This window comes from Dicentrarchus labrax, unplaced genomic scaffold (genome assembly GCF_905237075.1).
Source record: "Dicentrarchus labrax unplaced genomic scaffold, dlabrax2021, whole genome shotgun sequence".
Classification (NCBI taxonomy): domain Eukaryota; kingdom Metazoa; phylum Chordata; class Actinopteri; family Moronidae; genus Dicentrarchus; species Dicentrarchus labrax.
This window is the reverse complement of record NW_026136720.1, coordinates 18,702,412-18,725,648: the sequence shown is the minus strand read 5'-3', so window position 1 is coordinate 18,725,648 and position 23,237 is coordinate 18,702,412. Positions and strand designations below refer to the sequence as shown.

At 40.2% G+C, this 23,237-nt stretch overlaps 2 protein-coding genes across 6 annotated transcripts in view; both read right to left on the bottom strand.

Moving 5' to 3' along the window:
• LOC127352824 (transcriptional enhancer factor TEF-3) overlaps positions 1–18,710 on the bottom strand; it is a 38,823-nt gene extending 20,113 nt beyond the window's left edge. Inside the window, exons 1-2 of one of the 3 annotated variants that reach the window (XM_051381531.1) lie at positions 18,416–18,710; positions 8,538–8,893 (exon numbers count right to left, since the gene is read on the bottom strand). In XM_051381531.1, the coding sequence (XP_051237491.1) occupies positions 8,538–8,544 (7 nt within the window). In that variant the 5' untranslated portion in view covers positions 8,545–8,893; positions 18,416–18,710. The remainder of the gene's footprint in view (positions 1–8,537; positions 8,894–18,415) is intronic. The other 2 variants (XM_051381530.1, XM_051381532.1) reach the window with 2 other exon arrangements.
• Positions 18,711–20,900: 2,190 nt separating this feature from the next.
• si:dkey-82f1.1 (DENN domain-containing protein 2A) overlaps positions 20,901–23,237 on the bottom strand; it is a 33,121-nt gene continuing 30,784 nt past the window's right edge. For all 3 annotated transcript variants that reach the window (XM_051381519.1, XM_051381521.1, XM_051381520.1), the window contains 3 exons: positions 22,567–22,863; positions 22,203–22,289; positions 20,901–21,789 (listed from right to left, as the gene is read on the bottom strand). In XM_051381519.1, the coding sequence (XP_051237479.1) occupies positions 21,758–21,789; positions 22,203–22,289; positions 22,567–22,863 (416 nt within the window). In that variant the 3' untranslated portion in view covers positions 20,901–21,757. The remainder of the gene's footprint in view (positions 21,790–22,202; positions 22,290–22,566; positions 22,864–23,237) is intronic.

The window sequence follows — 23,237 nt, the reverse complement described above, 5'->3', positions numbered from 1 at the left end:
ATGTATTATGAGAACCTAATACGGTAAAGCATGGTCAGCCTTGCTTACAATTTGTCCTAGTGGCCAACTGCAGGACTGCAGTGCAACATGAGCATTTTTCTACCATTAAAAAAGAGACATCTGTAAACGCTCGGCAGGACACTTATACTAGCAGTTAATAAAACAAGCAGTTGATCTTCAAGGTCTGCAAACTGATAGGGAAATGTCAGTTACACAGAAATACTAAAATAAAGATAGAGTTATAGTTATACTTCTGTAAATATGCACATAATTGCTTCTACAGATCCAAGCAGAGAAGGGAGTTTTGGGTAACTACAGGATACAGAGGATCCTAAACACACATCTCCCAAATGTGCAGCCCTGCTCATCAGGCTGACTGACTGGTTTATCCAACTTCCTGTTGGGAGGTGGGTTCGCGACTGAACATTGGAACTGAACTGGATATGGTGAAATTATACAAAATCTGTATCACAAAAAAATATCTCAGAGTAACATCTGTGCACATTCACTTACATGCAGATGGGAAAGAATGTTTAAGCCCAAAGACCCCCTGAGAGTAATGAATTTACTTAAGTTACATATAAAAAACTTTTAATTTGTATGATGAATACTGTGTTATTACTTAGGTAACAACTAAACTGGCTTGCGCTGCAGTACAAATACAGTAGCCTGAATTCAAGTGAAAACATCAAAGTATCCTAAAGTTTTTGTTTCCTGATGATCCTAAATGGCCTTACAAACACTGTTTCACCGGGTTTCCTTCTGGCCTGTTGGTAGAGGTCAGGGAGAGGTTGGCGGGGTTAGTGAAGGCAGCCTATAGTGTCCGCAACACCAAGTCAACCTCTGGGCTTGGCTGGTTGTAAATCTGCCCTTCCCGTGGGGTGGTCATCACTGGCCTGGTCTGATCCCTTTCTTCTTCTCAGTGTCTCTGTCTCAACCCAGCGCATTCCTGACATTCCTGTGTACTGACTGATCCATACCGGGCTGTGCATCTGCTGTTCCAACATCATCCCATGGGTCCATGTCATATTTGTATATATACAACGACACCCTCTGTGTACACAAACTCACACTATGGACAACCATCTCACAGGGAGTCATTAGTTTATCACCCTATTATAATAATTATAAATAAATCTCAAAAGCAGTTAACACCTTGAATTACACAACCGTCTCTGTAGAACGTCCCTTGTACGTGTGCAGCTGTGAGCCTCATTGTCAAAGTCTTAGATTAATTATAACTGATATTTAGTCAGTGTCTGCATGTGTATATTTGTGCGTGTATGTCTAACTGTATACAAACTGCCATCCTCTCTGAAGACACATCTGCCAGCTATACATTTGACCTCAGCAGCACATATGCTTCACTGTGTCTGCTCAGGAAAACAAAGGTCACATTTAGGCTGCAGGAATGTCTTGGCTGGGTGTCATTTCTCCTCCGATAGAGCCTGGATGCAGCCTACAGAGCTCTGAAAAGACCTCTATCAAGCCTCAATACCAGTAATAAGTCAAGTACTACAAGGTGATTCTGGAACAGCCCTGCTGGTCCAGAATTAAGGCAGTCACTATGCATAGCTGGTTTGACTCAAAAATGTAATTATATAAAAATGGATAACTGGCATAAAAGTCAAGCATATTAATACGTAATTTCTTTATGACTGAATCTTTTGTAGTTTTGACATACTGAATGATTAATTGAACTGCTGTTTTTAATCCAAAACTGATGAATAGAGACTGACTCATTCAGTTTTTACAATATATATTATAAGCACAGTGACTGTATCAGTATAAAAACTCTTAACAAATGCTTTCATGTGACAAATATAGGACAACTTTTCTTCCGTTTGTGCTACTGTAATGTATTCTTTCCAACAAGTTACTATGCGAAAAAGTATTTTTGAGTTAATTCACATAAAAAAAAACTCAGGAAAAAACAAACCTGCTTTATATTATAGGTCTGTTAAAAGGGATCAAATTTGGTACCAACTATACAGTAGGTGAAACAGAGACACTGTTCAATTGGTATTAACTTCAAATCAGTTAATTTAAATAAATGTCCTGGCTAGCGTAAGCTGAGTCTCTTAGTCAGTGCACAGCAACAGGCAAACAATTCAGCATATACACTGCATCAAGCTTCCCATAATAAAAACATGATACATATATACTGGAGCAGTACCTTCATTCAAAATTAAAAATCAAATTTCGCTTTGTCTCCAATGCACCTATAATTACTACCAAATGAAATAAACTAGAAACTATTAGGAAGTTATTAGCAAATGGAGGATCCATTAAATAAAGTGTTACTTACCGTATCTCTTATTAATTACATTTCTGTGAATTAGTCTCTGATTATCTCTCACACGTCTCATTCATGCTTCCAAAAATCACAACAAGTTTGCTTTTGATTTCTAACAAAGTATAGTATTTCTAGCAGAGGAGTAGATTTAACAGATGTCATGTTATATTAACACAACATGCCACAAGTGTCTTTGCAATGACAGAGATTTACGCAGAGGTAGTTTGCGCAAGGCTAGACGTAAGTTAATCACACAGACAGATCAACAGATGTCTGACCTGTTTGGATCCTTCTACCATCCACCTTGCTGATCTGAGATGTGTAGATAAAGTGACAGTGACAGCTCTGTTACATGACTACCACTGCCACTCTGAGATACAGAGAAGTACAGATAGAAAGAGTGATGATGAGATGGGGGAAGCAGTGTCTAGATTCCACAAGTTCATATTCAGCAGGAGGTTTCCTCGAAAACCCTCAGGAGATCATCAAATCCCACATGGGGGCCTCAAGGTCAGTGTCAGGATTAAGTAATAGGAGGTTCAGGTTCATCCTCCTGGAACACTTCCCCAAAAACAGCACATCATGGTGGCTCCGGTGTCCCCCACCAGTGTAACAAAAACCACTAATGCAAATACAAGAAAAAAAAGCTCGAAAGCTCTAATTACATTAACTATACAACAGCAAATATTCTTAATTATATGCTTAAATCAATTAAATGACCTGAACGGTTTCACTTGGACAAGCTGCTAGAGCGTCCATCAGTAGGGCTGGGTATTGTTGTATTTTTTTGCAACTGGTGCTGATATGATACTGGTACCAATGCCAAAACTTTAACTTTTTCTTTTTTTCACTAAATATTATGTGCTACTACAAAATCTTTTTTCATTTGACCAAAGAAGCCAAACTTCTCAAATACTGGATTCCAGGAACACTAGCAATTAACAAGCTAATTGGGATCCAAATAAGGAATAAAATATTAAAATAGTTTCTTATTACATGCACTTTTGCCTAAATAAAAAAGTCTAAAATGTGTTGTTGTGAAACCAGAACTACCTAATCAAAGAATAAGTTAATAAGATCCTATATCTGACCAGATATTTAACGCAACAACCTACACGTTTTTGATACTCAGTGCTTCAGACAGATACTGACAGCCACATGTCCTGTTAACTTTTAACTGATTTCTCTATTGGAGATCCCAAAAGTTTCTAAAGGTACCAAATATCTGAGGACTGAGGCATGGCTACAATGGGAAACCACTTGTCAACACAGGCCCAAGAGGCTTCTTCAGGTCGACAGGTCAAGGTTACTGGTGAATCTCTCGCTTTACTGCCAAAGTTTGAGCCCGGGTGAGGACTCAACGTTGCTTTTTGCTGACCTTTACATCACATTCTTAATGAGAGACTTCAGACAAAAACATATTTGCATCGCCTGACAAAAAAACCACAATGGGTTGACATGTTGCACAAGCGAAGCTTAGTGGGAGCATGATTCATTGTGTGGGTATTCTTTGTTCTGAACTGACAGAAAAATATGCCACTACTGAGGGAAACTTTGTTGACTTTATCCACTACACACTAACACAACCAATGTTTTGTTTTGTTTTTTCACAGGAAGCAGGACCCATCAAAATGTGAGAAAAGCGTTCCTCTCACAGATGTCAGGAAATCAAGTGTGACAAAACCAAACAGCTGCATAAAACACAATGTGATGCAAGATTTAATGCAACCAATAAAAAGTATATAAAAGACATCACAAAACAAAACAATTACAATTGCAAAAGTGGCACATAAATAAATATGGCAGTTATATGGCAGTAAATAAAGAGGGAAGATAATCATATTTCCAGTGTCACATTCCTCTAGTGAGAGCTGTCAGCACATTGATTTCCACTGTAGTACAAGTTTGGGACTGTTTTTCCATTATTGCAGCATGAGGCCTTTGGTCAGGCCACAGGCCACGTCTCTTGCTGAGAGCCACACAAGGCAGGAAATGTTTTCCTTGGCAGATGCATGTCAAATTACCGCTGGAGCACATAACCGCCACAATATCCGTGACACCGTCCCTAATAAGCGAGCTAATAGGTCTGTTGAGTAATGGGCGCGAGGGCCAGTGCTATGCATAGCATTATGGGAAAAAAATGTGGTGAATGTACGCAGAATATGGGGTAAAAACATTCCATTCAATTTAGGAATTTACAATGGATAGAAGCACACATTCCTTCTGTTTCACTGCTCGGAGACTCAATATCATATTGTTTAGGGAAGAATGGCATTCATTCCGCAGAGGGGAATTCAACCTAAAATTCAGAGTATGTTGCTCTCAGCCAACAGAAAGTTATTCTGCTACTTTGTTTTGTCTATGTATCCATATTTAGCCCAACCAAGAAGACTAAATAACATTTATAAAACAATCAAGTCATCACATCACCATTTCAGGTATGCTCTTAAAGATATTATCAGCTGATATTTGATTTGGATACCTGATTTAAGACCACCCATCAACGCTTTAACAACATTAACAACACTAAGGACCTTCAAAGTGGCTTTGCATTGATTGTGGTTTCTTGAATGACTTGAGTTGTTGCCCAGTTGTGACCCCAGGGATGATGATAAAAGGGGAGGACAGGGGAGCTCTAGGGGCTGTAAGGGAAGGGCTGGTTGGGCTGTTTAGGGGCAATGGGGGCACAGTGGGCCATGCATGGGCTCAGTCTTGCCTCATTTCTCAAGTCATAAATCTGGATTTGCTGCAAGGCTGTCAGGTTGAACTCAGAGAGCAGCTGGAGGTGAACTGAAAGGCAGATGGACCAACTGACAGGAGGGAGAATAGGTTGTTCATAAAGGACAAAGAGAGACAGGGAGTCTGAGACAAATAGATATGAGGGAGGTAAATCACAGAAATAGCAGGGAGCAGAGGAGGTAAGCGCAAATACACAACCTCTGGCTTTCTCACTCTGAAACACACACATATACACACACTGGCGACAGGTGTGAGAGAGTTCTGCTGGGCCCCGAGGCCATGCAAGACACCACTGCCCACCTTGGTGTTTATTTGCCCACCCGTCCTCCTCCCCTCCAGGCGCTCAAAGGGTAAACGTCTATTCTGGTATAGGGTTACAGCCGAGCTGCCTTGAACCCCTGGGCTCCCGAGTGCACATGCCATTCCTGGCGGGCCAACGCACTCCCTGGTGTGCATCACCTGCCCCTGACCCCCACAGGGAGGAAGGGCCACCACAATGCCTGCCTTGCCAAAACCTCATCGCCACGTTTACCCATCCAGCCCCCCTCCCAACCCCCGTGACACAGAATGAGCCACCTGCCCCTCTCTCCTCTGCCCCCCTCCAACTATTATTTCAGGCTTTATAAGGGTTTAAGTGTTGATCAGAGGATGGCCATGACCTCAATAGGTGGCTAAGCTGGCCTAGGCAAAACTAACAGTTAAAGGAGCTGTCTGGCACAGGGACGGAACAAGGCGATGACAGAGGCTGTCTGATTGTGCCACTACCGCCATCCTCCCATTTTCCACCATCCAGATCCACTATCAAACAGTCAGGCAGCAAAACACACTACAGCCAAGCCATCTGTTACCAAACATCTTTCAGTAAGATGTCGTAGAAGAATGTCACCTCACCTTCCCAACACCTGTTTGGGCAATGACGTTAGCCAAAGGTTCACTCAGGAAAGGCCTGCACTAATGTTGCTGCTTCAAAAACAAAATCATTACTCTAGGCTTGAATAAAAGGCAGGAACATATCTCAAGAGGGCACAACAGGGAATCAGTGATCTGTGACCAAATAGCATGAACAATGTGATATCTAGTCAAGCTACAGTTAGTGTGGAAAATCCCAGCAATTAAAAAGATGAGGCATTAAGGCAACAACACACAAACATCCATGTCATTCAATCACAAGCAGTGTACTCTGGGTAGGAAGTGAGAATTATCCCTGTTCCTCTGGACCTATTTGGGGTGAGCGATTTGGAGCTAATTTTGGTAACAGGAATACTTTAAAGTGCTCTCCTCTATCACTGACAGAAATGCAATGGGACAAAGGTCCAGTCCAAATGACTGATGATATTTTTAATGCTTTACTTTTTTTATTGATTTGAAATGGTAATGGATCTTGAAGAAGAAGATCTTTTTAGGTTGAGATGTTTTTTCTGAACTTGTCAGTGTATTGTTTTCACTCTCAGTTAAATATAATGGCTTCTGATCAAAGCTGAACAAACTGAAATCTGCATGACAGGCATATTGTGTGTGTACGTGTGGAAGAATGAGTGATTCGAGTGTGTCCGCCTGTTTCTGACCCACATGCCATCATACTGTATGCTATGGGACCAAGTGGAGCTGACAGCTGTGCAGGAAACAGGAGTGATGTGAAACATGAACATGAGGAGTGGTGTTGAACGGGTGTGTGTCTGGGGGGGTGGGGCTGGGGGGTGATGGGGGGGTATGAGTATGTGAAACAAATGTCTATTTGTCTGTTTGTGCTCCACAATACTGCAGATGTGTGTTGCACTGTGGGTTAAGTAGTAGTGTTTATATGAGGAGTACACTTTTATTGTACCTCTTTCTCACTTAAGATAAATATTTCACCCCAAATCTTTATCAACTACTACATATGAGTGAGATCTTAAGTGCTAATCACATATAAGAGTTTCCACAGCTTTAAAAAGGTAGTGGGAAAGGCAATTTATTGTTATTACAAATACAAATAGTTCAATATTTTATTAATGTAATTCTACAGCAAAGCAAGTGCATTGAAGAAAATGATGTATAAGAGATAATGATATAAATACTAGGGGTTAAAAAGAGTAATTGTCTAGCATAATCTGCTGAAATAAAATCTGAAGCACATGGTTGTAGTAGCTTTTTAATAAGAAGCACCTTATCAACAAGCTCTACAGGTCTAGTCACACCACAAAGTGACTTTAACTAAAAAAAACTGGGTCGGAAGCTTGGTGACGCAGTGACTTACTCCCAGAACTAGTTGGTCTAGTTGGTCGCAAACGCTCCTGGTACTTTTCTCTATTTTTACTTTCCTCTGGCAATAAAAGGTTCTCGGGGAGGGACAATAAATCTATCTGAGCTAACAAGCTTGATAAGGGAGAGTTAGCAAACTTGCTTGCTTAGCTCGGCCACTAATGACTTGTACATTTGACTACCTTTCCGTATCTGTCTCTTGGTTCACAAGTTCACAAAGGTTTTTCTCTACATGGAACATTTGCACGGATTAATATTGCCTCCTCAACAGGATTCTCTGATCCTGGGGATTCCATTGGATTTAATTGATTTTTTCGCAAAATCTGGCCGTTTAAAATCGTGGTGTGTCTTTAGACCTTATTAGGACAATTACTGTGCGCTCAAGATATCGTCATTCCAGATGCTGCCTCAGTTGTCCTGTCTATTGTGACACTGCTGATGCACAGAGATCCCTTCATCCTCATTGTTTTGCAAGTCACAAGTAAGTCTTGGGAGTTTTGGCAAACTTACATTCTGAGTCAATGTACCTTTCACCAAATGTATCATTTTAAAACTTTAAAAACAGCGTTAGTATAGTCAATTTGCAGAAATGATAACGACAGAAATATTTTAGGGTTTATACTATTCAACAACAAAATTATACCTGATCATTGGCGTTGGTTACTCCTGTGACACAGTTGCAATGATTTGTAATTTTATGTTGAATATCTTTTACGTTGCCACATTTTTTTCTTGAACACAGCACACTTTTCACATCCAACTGTAAATTCTGGAAGTGTCATCTGCTGTCTGCCCGCTGCTCTGCTCTGCTGACAAATGCACCTTTCCTTCCAGCTCACCTAACACAGTTTATTACTGTCAGATGGATCCAACGTATATCTAATGTCAGCTAAATAAAAAGTTGATTCTGTACACCTCTTACATAGTCGACTCTGAATCCAAGATTACATGTCAGTACATTGGAAGCAGGCACTGAAGGAATGGCAGGATTTCCAAACATACAGGTGAGTTGTTGTTAACTCACTTACCATTTTGGGGGTCAAGTATTCCAGCTTTATGTTTTGACTATAAAAACAGGAATTGGCAGGATTTATTTAACCTGAATCTGAAATGTACATATTATGGTAAAAAAAAATTATTTAAAAATTGACCCTGGCCTCAACCCTTGCCTGTATTTGAGCTGATCTTCAGGTATTGTGTTTAAGATCCCATTCAAGAACAGAAAGGTACATGGATAGTATGACGATAAAGGTGGGCGTACCGTACATCTTGCCCTCATCAGAGAGGATGATCTTCCTCCGGCCACAGGGTGGGTAGATGGCCAGGGCCTCCTGGAAACTCTGCTCAATGTCCGGGCTCCACACACCCTCCGCATCATTCTCCAGGGGTTTGTCAAGCGCATCCCCGAGCTCCTCACTCCCACCCCTGGGGGAGGGAGCCGGCACCCACTCAGCAGACGTGGTGGGACCACGGGAAGGGGATCACAGAGCAGGGGGTGGAAGGTCTGGGTTGGGGGTGATGAGGGTAGGAAAAGGGAGGAAGCTGCAGGGAGTGAGCCTGCCTGTAGGAAATCCACAGATGTGATGATGATGATGGTCTGGATGTGGCAGGGCAGTCCTGGGAAAGAAAGAAACAGATGATGAAATTGACATGGTGCTGTGCGAAGAGGAAGTTTCTCAAATCCACATTTATCCAGGGAACGTTTGGCAATTTGTTCTGTATTCCTCTGGATTTTACTGGTATATCTAATATTCTTGTAAATGTTCTATATAATTTATAGTTTGAATAGCAATAATATAAAGTCAGTTCCAACATACTGAGCATCAACACTTTCACATACAGCACAATTATTCAAGCAAGCAAACTTTACACATAAAACATTTTTCAAAACCAAGAAAAAAAGAGAAACAAAACTCACATAAGCATTAAGTTAATTGGGCTGCACTATTTGTCATTACTAATGACTCTCATAATAATACAGATTTTTTTCAATATCAATATTAATGAACTGCGTAAACTTCAGAATGTCGGGAAACTTCCCATTACCCAAAGTGATGTCTTCAAATTGTGTGTTTTGTGTTACAGTCTAACACCCAGATATTCAATATAATAATATCAATACACCAGAGAAAATGCTCATAATAAAGAAGCTGGAACCCATAAATAAATAACAGTTTATTTGCTTGATAGTGTACTGAAATAATTGTTTATTAACGTTAATTTTCTGGGATGCTTTAGACAAACATTTCATAGAAACTTGTGATTTTCTCACAAAATGTCAACTATTACAGGAATGCAGAAAACAGTTGCACACTATATACTTTGTGTTTCTCCAGTGGTTTGTTCAGTGGTGCATTTAATCTAATGTTTAAAACTTTTTGTGTTTATAAAATACATGTCACTGAGACATCACTGTCTTGGTGAGCAACCTAGCTGCTACATTACCTACATGATCATATCAGTCCCACAGCTGTTAATCTCGACTTGGACAAAAAACCGCAGATCATTAATCAGTTTAGTGAAAACAAATAAAGTGGCACCTAGTGACAGCGGGAGCAGGAGGGGGTTGCAGGACGGGCCTAAAGTCAACAAATGAGGAGACACATTAAAGCGGGATCACCATCCTCAGACACATTTAGACACACATGCCAAGGAGGATCATGCCAGGATATTAAGGCCAGGAGGCTTTTTAGGTTGCCCATTTCTTCATCAGTACCACAGCTGACTGTTTTATTAAACTTACAGATCCTCAGCTGATCCTAAACTCTAATCAATGTGTTGTGCATTGTTTTGGGTGTGGGGAGTATTACAATAACCGGCTGACTAATTAAAAGGATTAACTTGACATTCCATTGGCTCTGTATGACAAAATGGCGTGAGATCAGTAGACGGGTGACAGCACTGCAACAAGGGATGTTTGACTTTTGAATCTACCAACAGATTTATATCCTGTTTTCTCTAAACATCAATTTGTTTAGGATGTGCACACGTTGCTTATACATTTGGGTGGAGTGTATGAGACAGATGTCGGCTCCACCTCTTCCTCTCGGCGGACGTGCAGGAGAAAAATGGAAACGGGCACGGTGAATTCAAAAACTCATGAGTCAATACAAACAGGGCTTGATGTTTGTCACTGACTGTTTTCCTGCCACCTCAAAACTAAAAGATCTGTGTCCATTTAGGGAGTCAAAAAGTGAAGCAGTGACCATTACGTCAGATATAATCCCAAACATGAGTGTGTGTGTGTGTGTGTGTGTGTGTGTGTGTGTGTGTGTTACGTGTGGAGGCTGTAGAGGGGTCTGCATTGTGAGTCTAAGATTGAAAAGAGGTCGCGGTGATCTGGCGAGTGAGTCAGTTGTAGGGAGTGAGTAAGACTCTCCAGCCAGTCCAGTTCCCCCCCGCTCTCTTCCTCTGAGCTCCCTGATGTTCCACAATGCTTCCTGTAAAGTGTCCAGCTAGTCAGCCATTGTCCACATCTCTTTCTCTCTCTCTCTCTCTCTCTCTCTCTCTCTCTCTCTCTCACACACACACACACACCACACAAACATAGAAACAGTTGTAGATGTAGACGTAGAAGCACACAGTAAAAAAATAAACCTGTACCCACACAAACAGAACACCAACACACTAACAGACAGAAATACTTAAGAGAGCAGACTGGATAAACTAAACATTCACCACACAGTCTCCATGGACATTCATGACCTAAAATGCCATAAATTGCCGGTTCAACCTCACTAAAATGTGAGGATTTGCTGTTTTGTATAACTGTAAATGAAATATCTTTGGGTTTCAGACTGTTGGTTAAATGAAACAAGCAATCTGAAGATGTTACCTTGGACTCTGGGAACTGACCATTTAAAATTGAATGGTTAATTTAAAAAAAAATCCAACCTGAAAACAGTTCTCAGTTGTGGCCCTGAACTAGAGAAGTGGATTATTGGTCTCACTCTTCTACAAAATGGAAACATTTAGAGCAAAAACAATCTGATGATTAATCAATTAGTCGATCGACAGAAAAATTAGATACTACGTCAAATATCTTCGGGGTTTGACATTTATCAGTATTCTCAGACAATTCATAGGACTGTAAGACGAATCAATTCTTTGAAAAAATTAAATAAAATCACTGACAGATTAACTGATGATGAAAATAATCGTTAGTTGCAGCCCTAGAAATATTCTCCATTAACTGGTGCACAATATGAATTTAACAGTCTAACCTTTGACAGTAAAGATTTTCTTTTAGGGTCACACAGAGTTCAGATGCCACACTGAAGTGAGTGTGACATAGTTCATAATCAACTAGTTAACAGGTCTTCTCTTGCGAGGCTGTGAATGTTTTAGTAACTGATTGCTGTTACAGCTTACGTTAGAAAAATATTTCACCCTGGCAGATCCAATGTTTATCCCAAACAAAGAGTGCCATTATGAATTCTGTAGTGTACTGTAAACATTTAATAGTATTTTGCTTCCACTATGAAACACATCAAGGGGCGCCCGGGTAGCTCACCTGGTAGAGCTGGCGCCCCATCTACCAAGTCTGAGTCCTTGCTGCAGTGGCCCCGTGTCATTCCCTCTCTCTCTCTCTCTCCTCTCTCTCTCCCCCCTTACCTGTCACTCTTCAGCTGTCACTATTAATTAAAGGCAATAAAGCCCCCCCAAAAAAAAAAAAACACATCAAAATCACTGAAAACATAAAAAAGCAGAAGGAAAGCAAATAACTTAACTCATGACTTCACGAATAAGTCATGTTCCTCAGCTTCAACTCTGACATTCAAACCTTTGATGAAAGCAGAGCTAAACTAATCTAAATACAACTTTTCTAAATTAAATCAAGCATAAAAAACTCAAATTAGTTAAAAATCTTTCTACTGCACAATCCAATAAGCCTTAATCTTGATCACGAGCCGACCAGCTTCTCGACAGTGAGCCAAATGCTTCATTAAAATAACAAGAAAACAAAACGGTCTGGAATAAATCTCAAAACGTAACTCAAATTTGACATTTCCATTGTTTTTGTAACTGATTTTAAACTAACTGCAACTCCAGCTCAAGGCCACTGTAGGTCACTGTGAGATTTGTGGAGGCCATAAAACATTAGTGTGCTGCTCTGTGCCTCAGTCCAGGAGGTTAATTAACCTAAGCCATGCCTTAAAACTACCCTCCTCCACCTACTCCCCCATCACCCTCCTCTCTCCCAGTCCAACCCAGTCCCTCATCCAACCCCAGTGAGGCCCCTCTTCCCTGGAGCCGCTCAACAGGATAATCCCCCAGCTGGTTCTGCGGTCAGGGGGCCACGTAACCCTCCAGCTTCCCCCCCGTTAACCACGACTGCATACACACATATGCTGACAAACTGTGACAAACACACTCATGGCATCAAATGCCATCAATCTCATCAAATGTAGAATTAATTAAAAATCTTTTAATCACCTATAAAGCACTGAATGGGCTGGCACCACCTTATATGTCTGAGATACTGTGTCCTCTGGCCTCTGTGAGATCTCTGAGATCCACTGACCAAGGCCTTATGGCAGTCCCATGTCTAGGCTTAAAAATGCAGAATGAAGTTTATAGCTTTAAGAAGCTGCTACAATATTTTTTTACTACTATCAAATTATGAGGAAAAAAAACATGAACAAAGTGGGGCCCACACATGAGCAAAATATGTTTAATACACACTCACAGAAACCGTGTACACACACACACACACCGCTGTACTGGTCAAACAATAAAGCCTTTTTTCCTTCAATACACACACTGGCAAACACCACAAGAAGCTGCAGGTAGCCGTTCAACTTTGCCCTGCATTGTCCTGTGTTGGCCAGGTGGCCAGGTAGCTAGGTTACATGGGACACTGAGACCTGAACACATTACTCATTACTCCGTGTGATTGTGTTTTGGGGTATTTTTAACCAGGCTGGCAGCGTGGCTCTATTGATGGCAATGTCAAATGTAAGCATGCTAAGTTGGTGACCATGCTGAACATTATACCTGCTAAACATCAGCACTGTAGCATTGTTACTGTGAGAATGTTAGCATTAATTATGACATAAGCATTTAGCTCAAAAAGCACAACAGTGCCTAAATATAACCTCACAGAGCTCCCTGTTGGTATTTAGCAAGACCAGCGCAGCATCTGAATACGACTAAATTTCCAAGGCGACCACTGTCATTATCAGCAATCAATGGAAGAAATGCAAAGGTCAGAGTGTACAGTAGTGCAGGTCAATATTCTAGAAAAATATAAACACTTAAGGGTGAGCAAAACCTTAATTATTTGTCTGTGGTGCTCAAAAACTCCAGAAAACTACAGCACCTGCTCCAACTCAACCCCTGCATGTAATATGTATGTCTAAGTGTGTGTGTGTGTGTGTGTGTGTGTGTGTGTACTCAACTGTTCACAATCTCCACTAATCAGGCCGGGAATGTAAAGGCAGGAAACACAGTCTGAAAATAAGGCAGCATATAGGATCAGGTTATGTGATGGAAAGAGCTGGTGAAGTAACGGGTTTGTTTTGTTGGGTTTTTGTTGAGAGCACATGTTCTCTGGCACCGAGTCCCACTGGGCTGCACCAGTGGGAGTCTCCAAGCTCTGCACACTACACACACACACACACACACACACACACACACACACACACACACACACACACACACACACACACACACAATCACACACACACACACACATATATACACAGTGTGTTTTGATCTTAGGTGTTCATATGAACATTGAATATTGACCGTCCAACAGTCCAAAAACAAAAGAAGTTAAATTTATAATCACATAAGACAAAGAAAAGCAGCAAATCCTCACAGCTGAGTAGCTGCAAACTTTGAAAAATTTTCAACAATTATCATTGATTATCACAATAATTGCCACTTCATTTTCTGGCATTCAACTCATACACTAATCATGTTAGCTATATGTGACTTGATATGTTACAAGCAATTTTATTCTGCATTATATACGGAGAAAAAAACCTTTTCGCCATATCAACACATATTGGACAACATATACACGATACCGATGTGTCTGAGATAGGCCAGTATCAGCCGGTAATATTGGCCGACCATTATATTGGTTGGACTCTACTAAAAACCCACTGCACACAACCTGATGAGCACTAAAGAGCAGGCAGACAAAGTAAGTGTCTAGCTTAGACGTACGGCTATTCGATTAGTCAGTAAAATAATTGGCATATTTTGATAATCAATTCACCGTTGAAGGAATTTTTCAAGCAGAAATGCTGTTTTTCAACCTCTCAAATATGAAGACTTGCTGCTTTTCTCTGTTTAATATTATTGTATTTTTTCACCATTTCATAAACTAAAATAAATCAGTTAATGAAGAAAATTATGGACGGATGGTACCAATAATTGTTAGCTGTAGCCCTAGTGTAGCTGCTGAACATAGTGAAGCATTAAGCAGCTAAAGAGCCACATATTTCTGTCAGGAGCTGGTGACGACAAAAACAGAGGGAAAAGGAAGAGTTAACATTGGACTTACATTCACCAGGTGACCAGAAACACAACTTCAAAGGAACGTTACTATGTCCTTGCTGGATTTCTGAAGAGGTGCTAACCAGTTTACCATATTAACTTTGTATGGTGATGAGTGTCAGTCAGATTAAGACAAATCGGATCCAAAAATGCACAGAAATGCAGCCTCTAGACATGATAGAAACTAAAAATGTGTATATTTTTTTTATCACAAACCCCACAGTTCCAACTCCTTATCTAATGGCATGCAGAGAGGACAGAGGGTCTATCAGACCAGCCCCAGATAATCCAGAACAGAAAGATCCATCAGACCGGCTGGAATCAATGGACAACACAGTGACACACACTGCACAGAGCTGTGGGTGCAGAGTGCTGTTGGGAGAAAAGGAGTGGAGGGGGGGGTGCAGAAAGTCTTTGTTCTACAAGGCTCATATCTGAGGCATTATTCGTTTCTCTCGTGCGAGCGGAGGAGGAATGATCGCTATGTGGGATGAGCACAGCAAAAAAAAAAAACTCCTCTGCTGTGGAGAGGACCTGTCTCAGGGCAACTCCACACACACAAACACACACTCTGACTTGCAAACAAGGCTGAAACACAACAAATGTTTTTACCTCCCTTACTTGTTCCACTCATTCACCCACACATACACATGCACCTCTAGGCCCAGTCACCTCCACCCACACATCAACCCCCACATAATGATGCACACACATACACAAATGCTGCTCCAGTGCCAACATTACAACCTTAGAGTTCACATTACAATATAATTCATCTGTCTGAGACAATAGTGAACCCAAAGCCTTGAAAACAAAAGGGCCAAGGCTTGGAAAAAACCCAAACTTCTCTGGCTGTCAGACACTTCAGAGGTGGCTCTGACAGGTGTGTTTTTTACCCCCCCCCCCCCTCACACTGTCACCCTGCTCCATCCCACCTGTTGCCCCTCTGGAACACACTTCTCTCAGCTGCTTTGCGGGACACCATGACACACATACGCACATGCACTCCAACACGCATGCACACACACACACACACACACACACACACACACACACACACACACACACACACAAAACCCGGAAAAACCCCATGTTAGCCATCTCGCACCCTGACCGAAAATATTCACCCGCACGCTGACTTTTCAGCTCTGCAGTTGTACAGAGAGGATCTATTGAAATATGTCCCACATTACAAAGGCTATCACACACAGACACACTAACAGTATAGTACACATTAATACACAAGGTGGAATTTTAAATACTTTGCTTGCAGGAGCACATTTGGTAAAATTGAGTATTATGTCGAGTCAGACACAAGAGCTAAAAGCACACTGTGAGTAAAAGTGAAATGATTAGTCGTTTGACAGAAGAATATGAAGCAAAAATGCCAAAAATTCACTGGTTTCAGCTTCTCACCATTGCAGATTTGCTGGTCTTATTTGTCTTCTATCTTTGTAAATTGAATTTGGATTTTGGACTGTTTGACATCACCATGGTTTAGGGAACTTGAGATAGGCATTTTTCACCATTTTCCAACATTTTATAGACCAAACATTTTAACCATTATTTGAGAAAATAATTGGCACATTATTTGATAATGAAAATAATCTCTAGCAGCTCCACTATTGATTACTTGGTGTTTCTTTGTTCTCCAGCATATCTGATCTGGCAAATCCACATCACCCTGGAACTTATGAAATACAGTAGGTTCTGAAATGTTACTCATTTTACAGCAATCCTTTCAAAACATGGTATGTAACACCAGGATATAGAAACATTTAAAACAGTTTCTTACAGTTACGGGGATTCTAATTTTCTCATCCTGCTTTTGGAGACACCTGTATTAAGCCTATTAATAGACTCAGACTCCCCCATATCATCACTGATGTCTCATTTCCAGTGCTGGGAGAAGTATTTAGATCTGTTACTATAGTAAAAGTACCAATAACACAAGGTAGAGCTACTCTGCGGCAAGAAAAGTCCTGTATTCTGAATCTAGAAAGCACAGACGTAGGCCTATTATCAGCAAAATCAACTTAAAGTATAAAAAGTAAAAGTAGTCATTATGTAGAAGAATGACTTTACTCAGTGTCATAGTACTTTATATAATAATAATTCATTATTGTTACTGATACATAACAGTGTAAGCAGCATTTTGATAACGTAGCCTGTCAAGGTGGAGCTAATTTTAACTACACTGTACACTTGCATAGTTTAATCTATCACAATGAATCATATTTTATAAGCTGATCACATGTTTCTGAAAAGTAACTTAGAAATAATGCTGTCAAATACATGTAATACAGTAAATAACCAACATTCCCCTCTTGCCCAGCAAGCATGCTTGCACTGTAGCACCGATCATGGTTTTGATTTCAAGTTTGTTTGTAGTTGAACGTGCTTATTGTAAGTCATTCTGGACAAATGTAATATAAGTGGACTATAGTAGTCATAGACACACATATAGAAGAGATGGTTTTAGATTACAACAGCAACAGCAGCATTAATTAACTGCATGGCAGAAACACATGATACCATCCATATACAGCAGAAATAAAAACAGTCTATACTGAACACTATATTATCCAGTGGTAGAAAGTGGTGGAGAGTACATTTACAAGAGTACATTTTATAACTAATAAAACACACTGCACTTTATTTATCTGACAGCTGTAGTTACTTTAAATAACATAACTCAAAAACATAGAATGAGTAAATTATATAAAAACAGCAAGAATCAGCTACAACATTAAAAACGCTGCTTAGATGTTAATGCATCAATAATAATAATAATGATAATTATGTAATAATATAACTTTGACAGACACCATTTGCTTGCACAGTGAGTCATTTTATACTGTTTAAGCTACTTTGCTGACAGTATTTGACATTCAATTCAAAATCTAACTTTGCTACTTTTACTTAAGGATCTGAATACATCTCCCACCACTGTGCACGATATAGCCTTCTTCTTCTGCTGTGGGAGCTTTACTTCAATAAAAGGATGGGAATACTCCTTCCACCACTAACGATATCATGCGTCTTTAAAAAAAAACACAGGTGTTTTAATTACGCGAGACAATTAAATCATGTCACTGACTGAGAACAACAAAAGGCAACTACAACAGCCACAGCACTGCTCCGTCAGGCCACTTCCAGGCTACTCACACTTGTTGATAGAGGAGAGAGGGGGGGACAACAACTAAATCAAACGTGCGAGTTAATAAATACACAGTTTGAATTATCTCAGTTTGACGGTGTAAAACTTTAGCCAGCCAGTTAAAAGCTAATGTTTGACTACACGCCTGTGACGTTATTCCCTCAAAAAACAGGGGAAAAAGTTCCGGCTGAAGCACAGGAAGTCCAAGCACACACGCTCGAGCGCTTGGAATTAAAGGGGGGAAAATGCAGGAATTTGAGCGAAGAAATGTGAAATATTTGAGGAATGCTGTCTCGGACAGTGAGTGAGAATGATTCAGAGAGAAAAAAGGCGCTGTGAAATGACTGTCTTCACATACAATATTTAAAAACTAGATGAAAGTTTACACTCCCGACACAAGGCGCAGTTAAAAATGTGAATATGAGAGCTTTAACACTTTAAGACATTAGAAAACACTTGAAGGAGCTTACCTGGTGAGACTATTAGCGGTCTGAGAGGCAGGCAGGTGGAGCAATACTATAATTTTGACTTCTTTTTTTTTTCTTTCTGTCTTTTCTTTTCTCTCCTATTTTTCTTTTTTTTTCCCCCCTCTTTTTTTTTTTTTGCTTTGTTTTTCTGCTGCCTCGTCTCCTTCCTGGAGCCGTTTGTTTGAAGCGAGAGGTGGGCAGGAATTTCAGGAATTAGCCGTGGTATGACATGAAGCCTGGAAAAAGCCAGAGAAAAAGACCAAGGGGAGAGAGAAGGAGGGGAGGTGAGGGGAGGGGAGGGAGGCAGGTCTGACCGGTCAACACGTAATGACGAAGGGGTGGAGGAGGAGGAGGAGGAGGTTCAAAAAGGAAAGAAAGGCAAAGGAAAGACGTGGTGGGGAGGGAGGGGAGGAGTGGGGTTGTGCAAAGGAAATATCATCAAGACTGAAGAATACTGGAACAGTCTGGGGGAAACTGACAGCACTTCTTTATAATGAGCTATGTACACAACAGCATGCATAGAAAGTATAAAGTTTATTCAAATTGGACTTTGAATGAAATATCCAACTCTGGCCCAGATGGGAACCTAATTAGGTTAAAGATGCAAGATCCACTTCTGGCTTGTTATTAAAAATCAATATTGGTCTAAAGGTTTTGTTTACTTATGAACAATAAATGGACTTTTGTTTGTACGTCTTTACCACAGAAGATAATGCTCTATGTTCAGGTTACAGCAGACTAACACATTCAGGCTTCATATCATTTGTTTATCTGCTACACCACATGATACTGAATATGGCAGGATGTAACTTAATTGCTTTTCATACATACATCTTGTCAGGTGTTTTGACATTTAAAGAAAATATCTGATGTATTTTTTTTAAAGCATAATTGAATTTGAATGAAATAATGATTTTTGTGGGGAAAGCCACCTTACAGTCTTTTCTTTATCTATCCTTCACTTATATTCTCACATAAGCAAACAAAAGTAATATTGTTGGACTGACATGTTGTGCGAGTCATTAAAGGCCTGGAGGCCTAATTGTCTGAGATGCGATTCTGAACTTTGGATTCTGCAGGAAACACATGCAGGATAACATAAACTGTGTAACAGAGTCCTCCAGTGGATATTGTGGGAATGACAGTGCTGGTTCGTAGCAAGATATCTTTAAAGGGTGACACCACACAAAAGACCTTTCTTCTTTTAGTTTTTTTTTGGTTTTTTTTAGTTAAGATTTCACTAATGAATCACCTTTGTTTAAAAAAGTAAGCAGCTATGTGCCGGTGTACCATATTTATCCCCCTAAACAATGCCTTCTATGCTCACAGTTTTTGAGATTAGCAGCTTCCCTCCTCAGGAACAACCGCTGTGCTCAGATAAATTATTTGGTTCCGAGGCTGTACACTACAGGATGGCCCGCTCTAGCCTCCTTCTATCTTCTTCATGACTGATTTAACTGTACTCCAGTTCAGTAACTTGTAAATCCTTTGTCTTCATGGTGTAGCTTTTGCAGATACAGGTGTATCTGGACTATAATCAATTGAGACCTGTTTACTACACACAGGAGATTTCAATTTAACACATTAATTGGCTGCACCAGTGGTTATTTAGGTGGGTCATATTATTGTAAGTACTGATGCAAATGTGTTTTATATTTCTTATTTGTTATTCATTTCTACATCATTATAAATTTTTTTCTGTAATGGGAACTTGATTTAATTTGGAGAGACAGTGCCCCCTAGAGCTGGAGAGGTCTCTAGTTTCTCATTCGAAGGGGGACTCCACTAATTTCACATGTTAAAGGCAACTTACTAGTCACAGAGAGTAGTTCTCAGTCTGTCTGTGGCTCAGCAGGAGCTCTTACTCGATAGACATAACTTGAGTAAAATTTTTTTATGCCCTGATAAAAGACTCAATTGACATGCTATTTAGTTGCATTATAGGAAATCTACTGTAGGATCCCATGTGTTTGGAGCTTGACTCAGCCTACGGACAAATCTCTGTAATATTTTGGCCTCTGCTGCATCAATCAGTCTTTTTAATCTTCTTAGTCTCTTGTCAGACCCCTAACTTTATGAAGTGCAACATGTAACACGTTGCTAGAATGCGCCTTTAAGCAGAAGAGAATCATCAAGCTCTAACCAATATGTAACCACTTCCAACACAACTTAGTGGTTTAAATCCTAGTCATCCAGTTTCTACAATCAAAAGCTTCCTGGCATCCACATTAGCTTAATGTGTCATGGCATTGTAAATTAAAAATGATCCATTAAAGACAGATTGTGTAACTTTTGACATATTCTTTAACTGGTCTAGTATGACCAGTAGCTCAAGGTAGTAGTTACAGTAGTTTATGTTAGCAAACATTACTTCTGCCATCACTGAGTCATCGTGTGGAGCTCACTGTAGGCCTCACTTTCAATCAATGTCCACTCAAAATACAGGAATTTACAATATTGCAGCAAAAAAATAATGAGTCACCCGTAATTCAAAAATTCGAATCACTTTATTTATAAAGTTTCATTGCATTCTCAATCATGTTTAAGGCAAACCTGATTGCTTATGTGAAACACTGATTGGCCAAAGATACACATCTGCCTTCAACATCAAGTCTATCCAAACCCTATACTCAAACCCGAGTGAGAGAGATGTTTTCACATTGATTTCCTTTTGGTGCTCCTTCCTTTTCCAATAAAAAGTTAATTTACTTAAAACAGTGGTACATTTACCCAAAAACCCAAAGTGGTCTACAAACAGTCTGGACTAGACTCTGTTCAATAAAGCCTATTACAAACTACAGGAGATTTCTTTGCACTCATTTGAAGGAAATTTTATAAAGAGATTAAGTTTGTCCTAAAAGAATATAAATTAACTTAAAAGCCTCCTGTTGATGAAGAAGTTGTACTACTGTATTTATAAAAGCTTCTATAGAAAATACTTGGAATGTATAGGAAGGTATTGTACAAAACAGGGGCCTCCTTTACAGGTTTATAGGTGAAGTCAGTGAAAAAGGGAGAACACTGTTCCTAAAAACATTTACACGGTGTTGTGCTATACAGTAATACACTGCAGGGATTGACTGTAAAACATCAAAACCTGGGGAAAAGTCCAACATGACATTGCTTTATCGTGTTGGACGGAAGTTTTGGTCCAAGCTGAGTAAACCCTCCACAACACTAATGGAATGACTGGCTAATGAAGCTGCTAACCGTCTCTCATGTCCACAAAGTACGAGTCCAGTTCACTTGAAGGATCTTCCTTTGTTCTGATCTAAAGACACATCTCCATCTCTACGTTCTTCAAGTTTTTTCCTACTTTCACAGATGACATCTTGAATCCAAACATCATTTCTTGGAAAGGAACTTCATCTTGTTTCCTGAAAAAAAGCAACAGATGTGAATTAAAATTAAAAACAAACAGCACTGAAGTCACATCAGCCGTTCGCAATATGCTTTACAATAACAGACTCATTCACAGCTATGGAGCTAGTAACATCCAGGCAAATTTGTGCAGGTATACAGTGTGGACAAAACACACATTTACAGTCACTTGTTACTCTGCTAATTACATAATTTGCTGCCACAGCTCCCTCCATCACCCTGATCCTTATGTGGTATCTTGTATTGTAGTTTTAAGTAAGATTGATGTTCATGTATGTGTTATTAAGGAGGGAGCATTTCTTATAAATGGACAAATCTTTCACCGAAGTGTCTCTAACTGAACTAGCAGTTTTTGTGTAGCTCGATTGATTGATTGATTGACCGAGCAAGGCTATACTGTAAAACTCACCTAGACCCTTGAGGAACTTGTTGACGCCTCGTTGCTCACTCCCAGGCAGGGAGTCCAGATACTCTTGTGCTCTCACCTCAAATAGACCTGGAAATAAAAGAAAAAGTCAAATATTTTAGGTCAAATGTTTTGAGACTGTTTTTTTAAGTAAATCAAGACATTCTGACAATCAAACTAACAACTTATTTATTCAGGAAAGCCCCATTAATATTGAAATCTCAAATTTAATGGAGAGCAGGGTACATGAAAAACTATAACTGCATCCTCAAACTTTACACTTTTATTGCCTTTTTTTTGATAGTGACAGCTGAAGAGTGACAGGGGAGGGGGGAAGAGAGAGGGGAATGATGCACAGCAATGGTACCTCTGAGGCCCTGCCTGCGCAGATCCCTCTCCTGGATGAAGCCAGTGAACATCTGGGTCTCCATGAACACCTCCAAGAACCTTCTCAAACTCTTGGAGGTTACCGCTTTGCGAAAGGCCTCGCGCTGGAAGGACGAGGAGGGGGAGGAAGAAGAAGAAGAGGGGCTGGGCAAGGTGGGGAAAGAGACAGACTCATCCTCACGCTCTGCTCCACCCATGAAGAGGGAGTAGTGACCGACCATCTCCACGAAGAAACGCACAAAGGCCTCTGACACAACCGTGCTAAGGGAGCTGGAGTCTGGTGAGAGAAAACCCAGGGGAGTGTAAGGAAAATCATTATTAAAGGATATTTTCTGTCCTATACAACAGAATGACTAATACATCCAGTATCTGCAAAAGATTGATCAATACCAATGATTCGAGTGTAGGAAAATAAACTCCCTACTTACTGGAAATTCCAGATACTCCCTATCACATTACACACATGTTCAAGGCATTTTATTTAGACCAAAAGCTATACTCTCAAGCCAAAACATCAAATGGCATTGTTTTGCATAGCCGTACATTACTGCCTCGCTAGGCTTTCCTGTTGGATATTTGCTACAGACTTCCAGTTTCTGTTTTGAAAGTGTCACTTTGACATTGAGTGTGTTAAATGGTGCATGAGTGTAA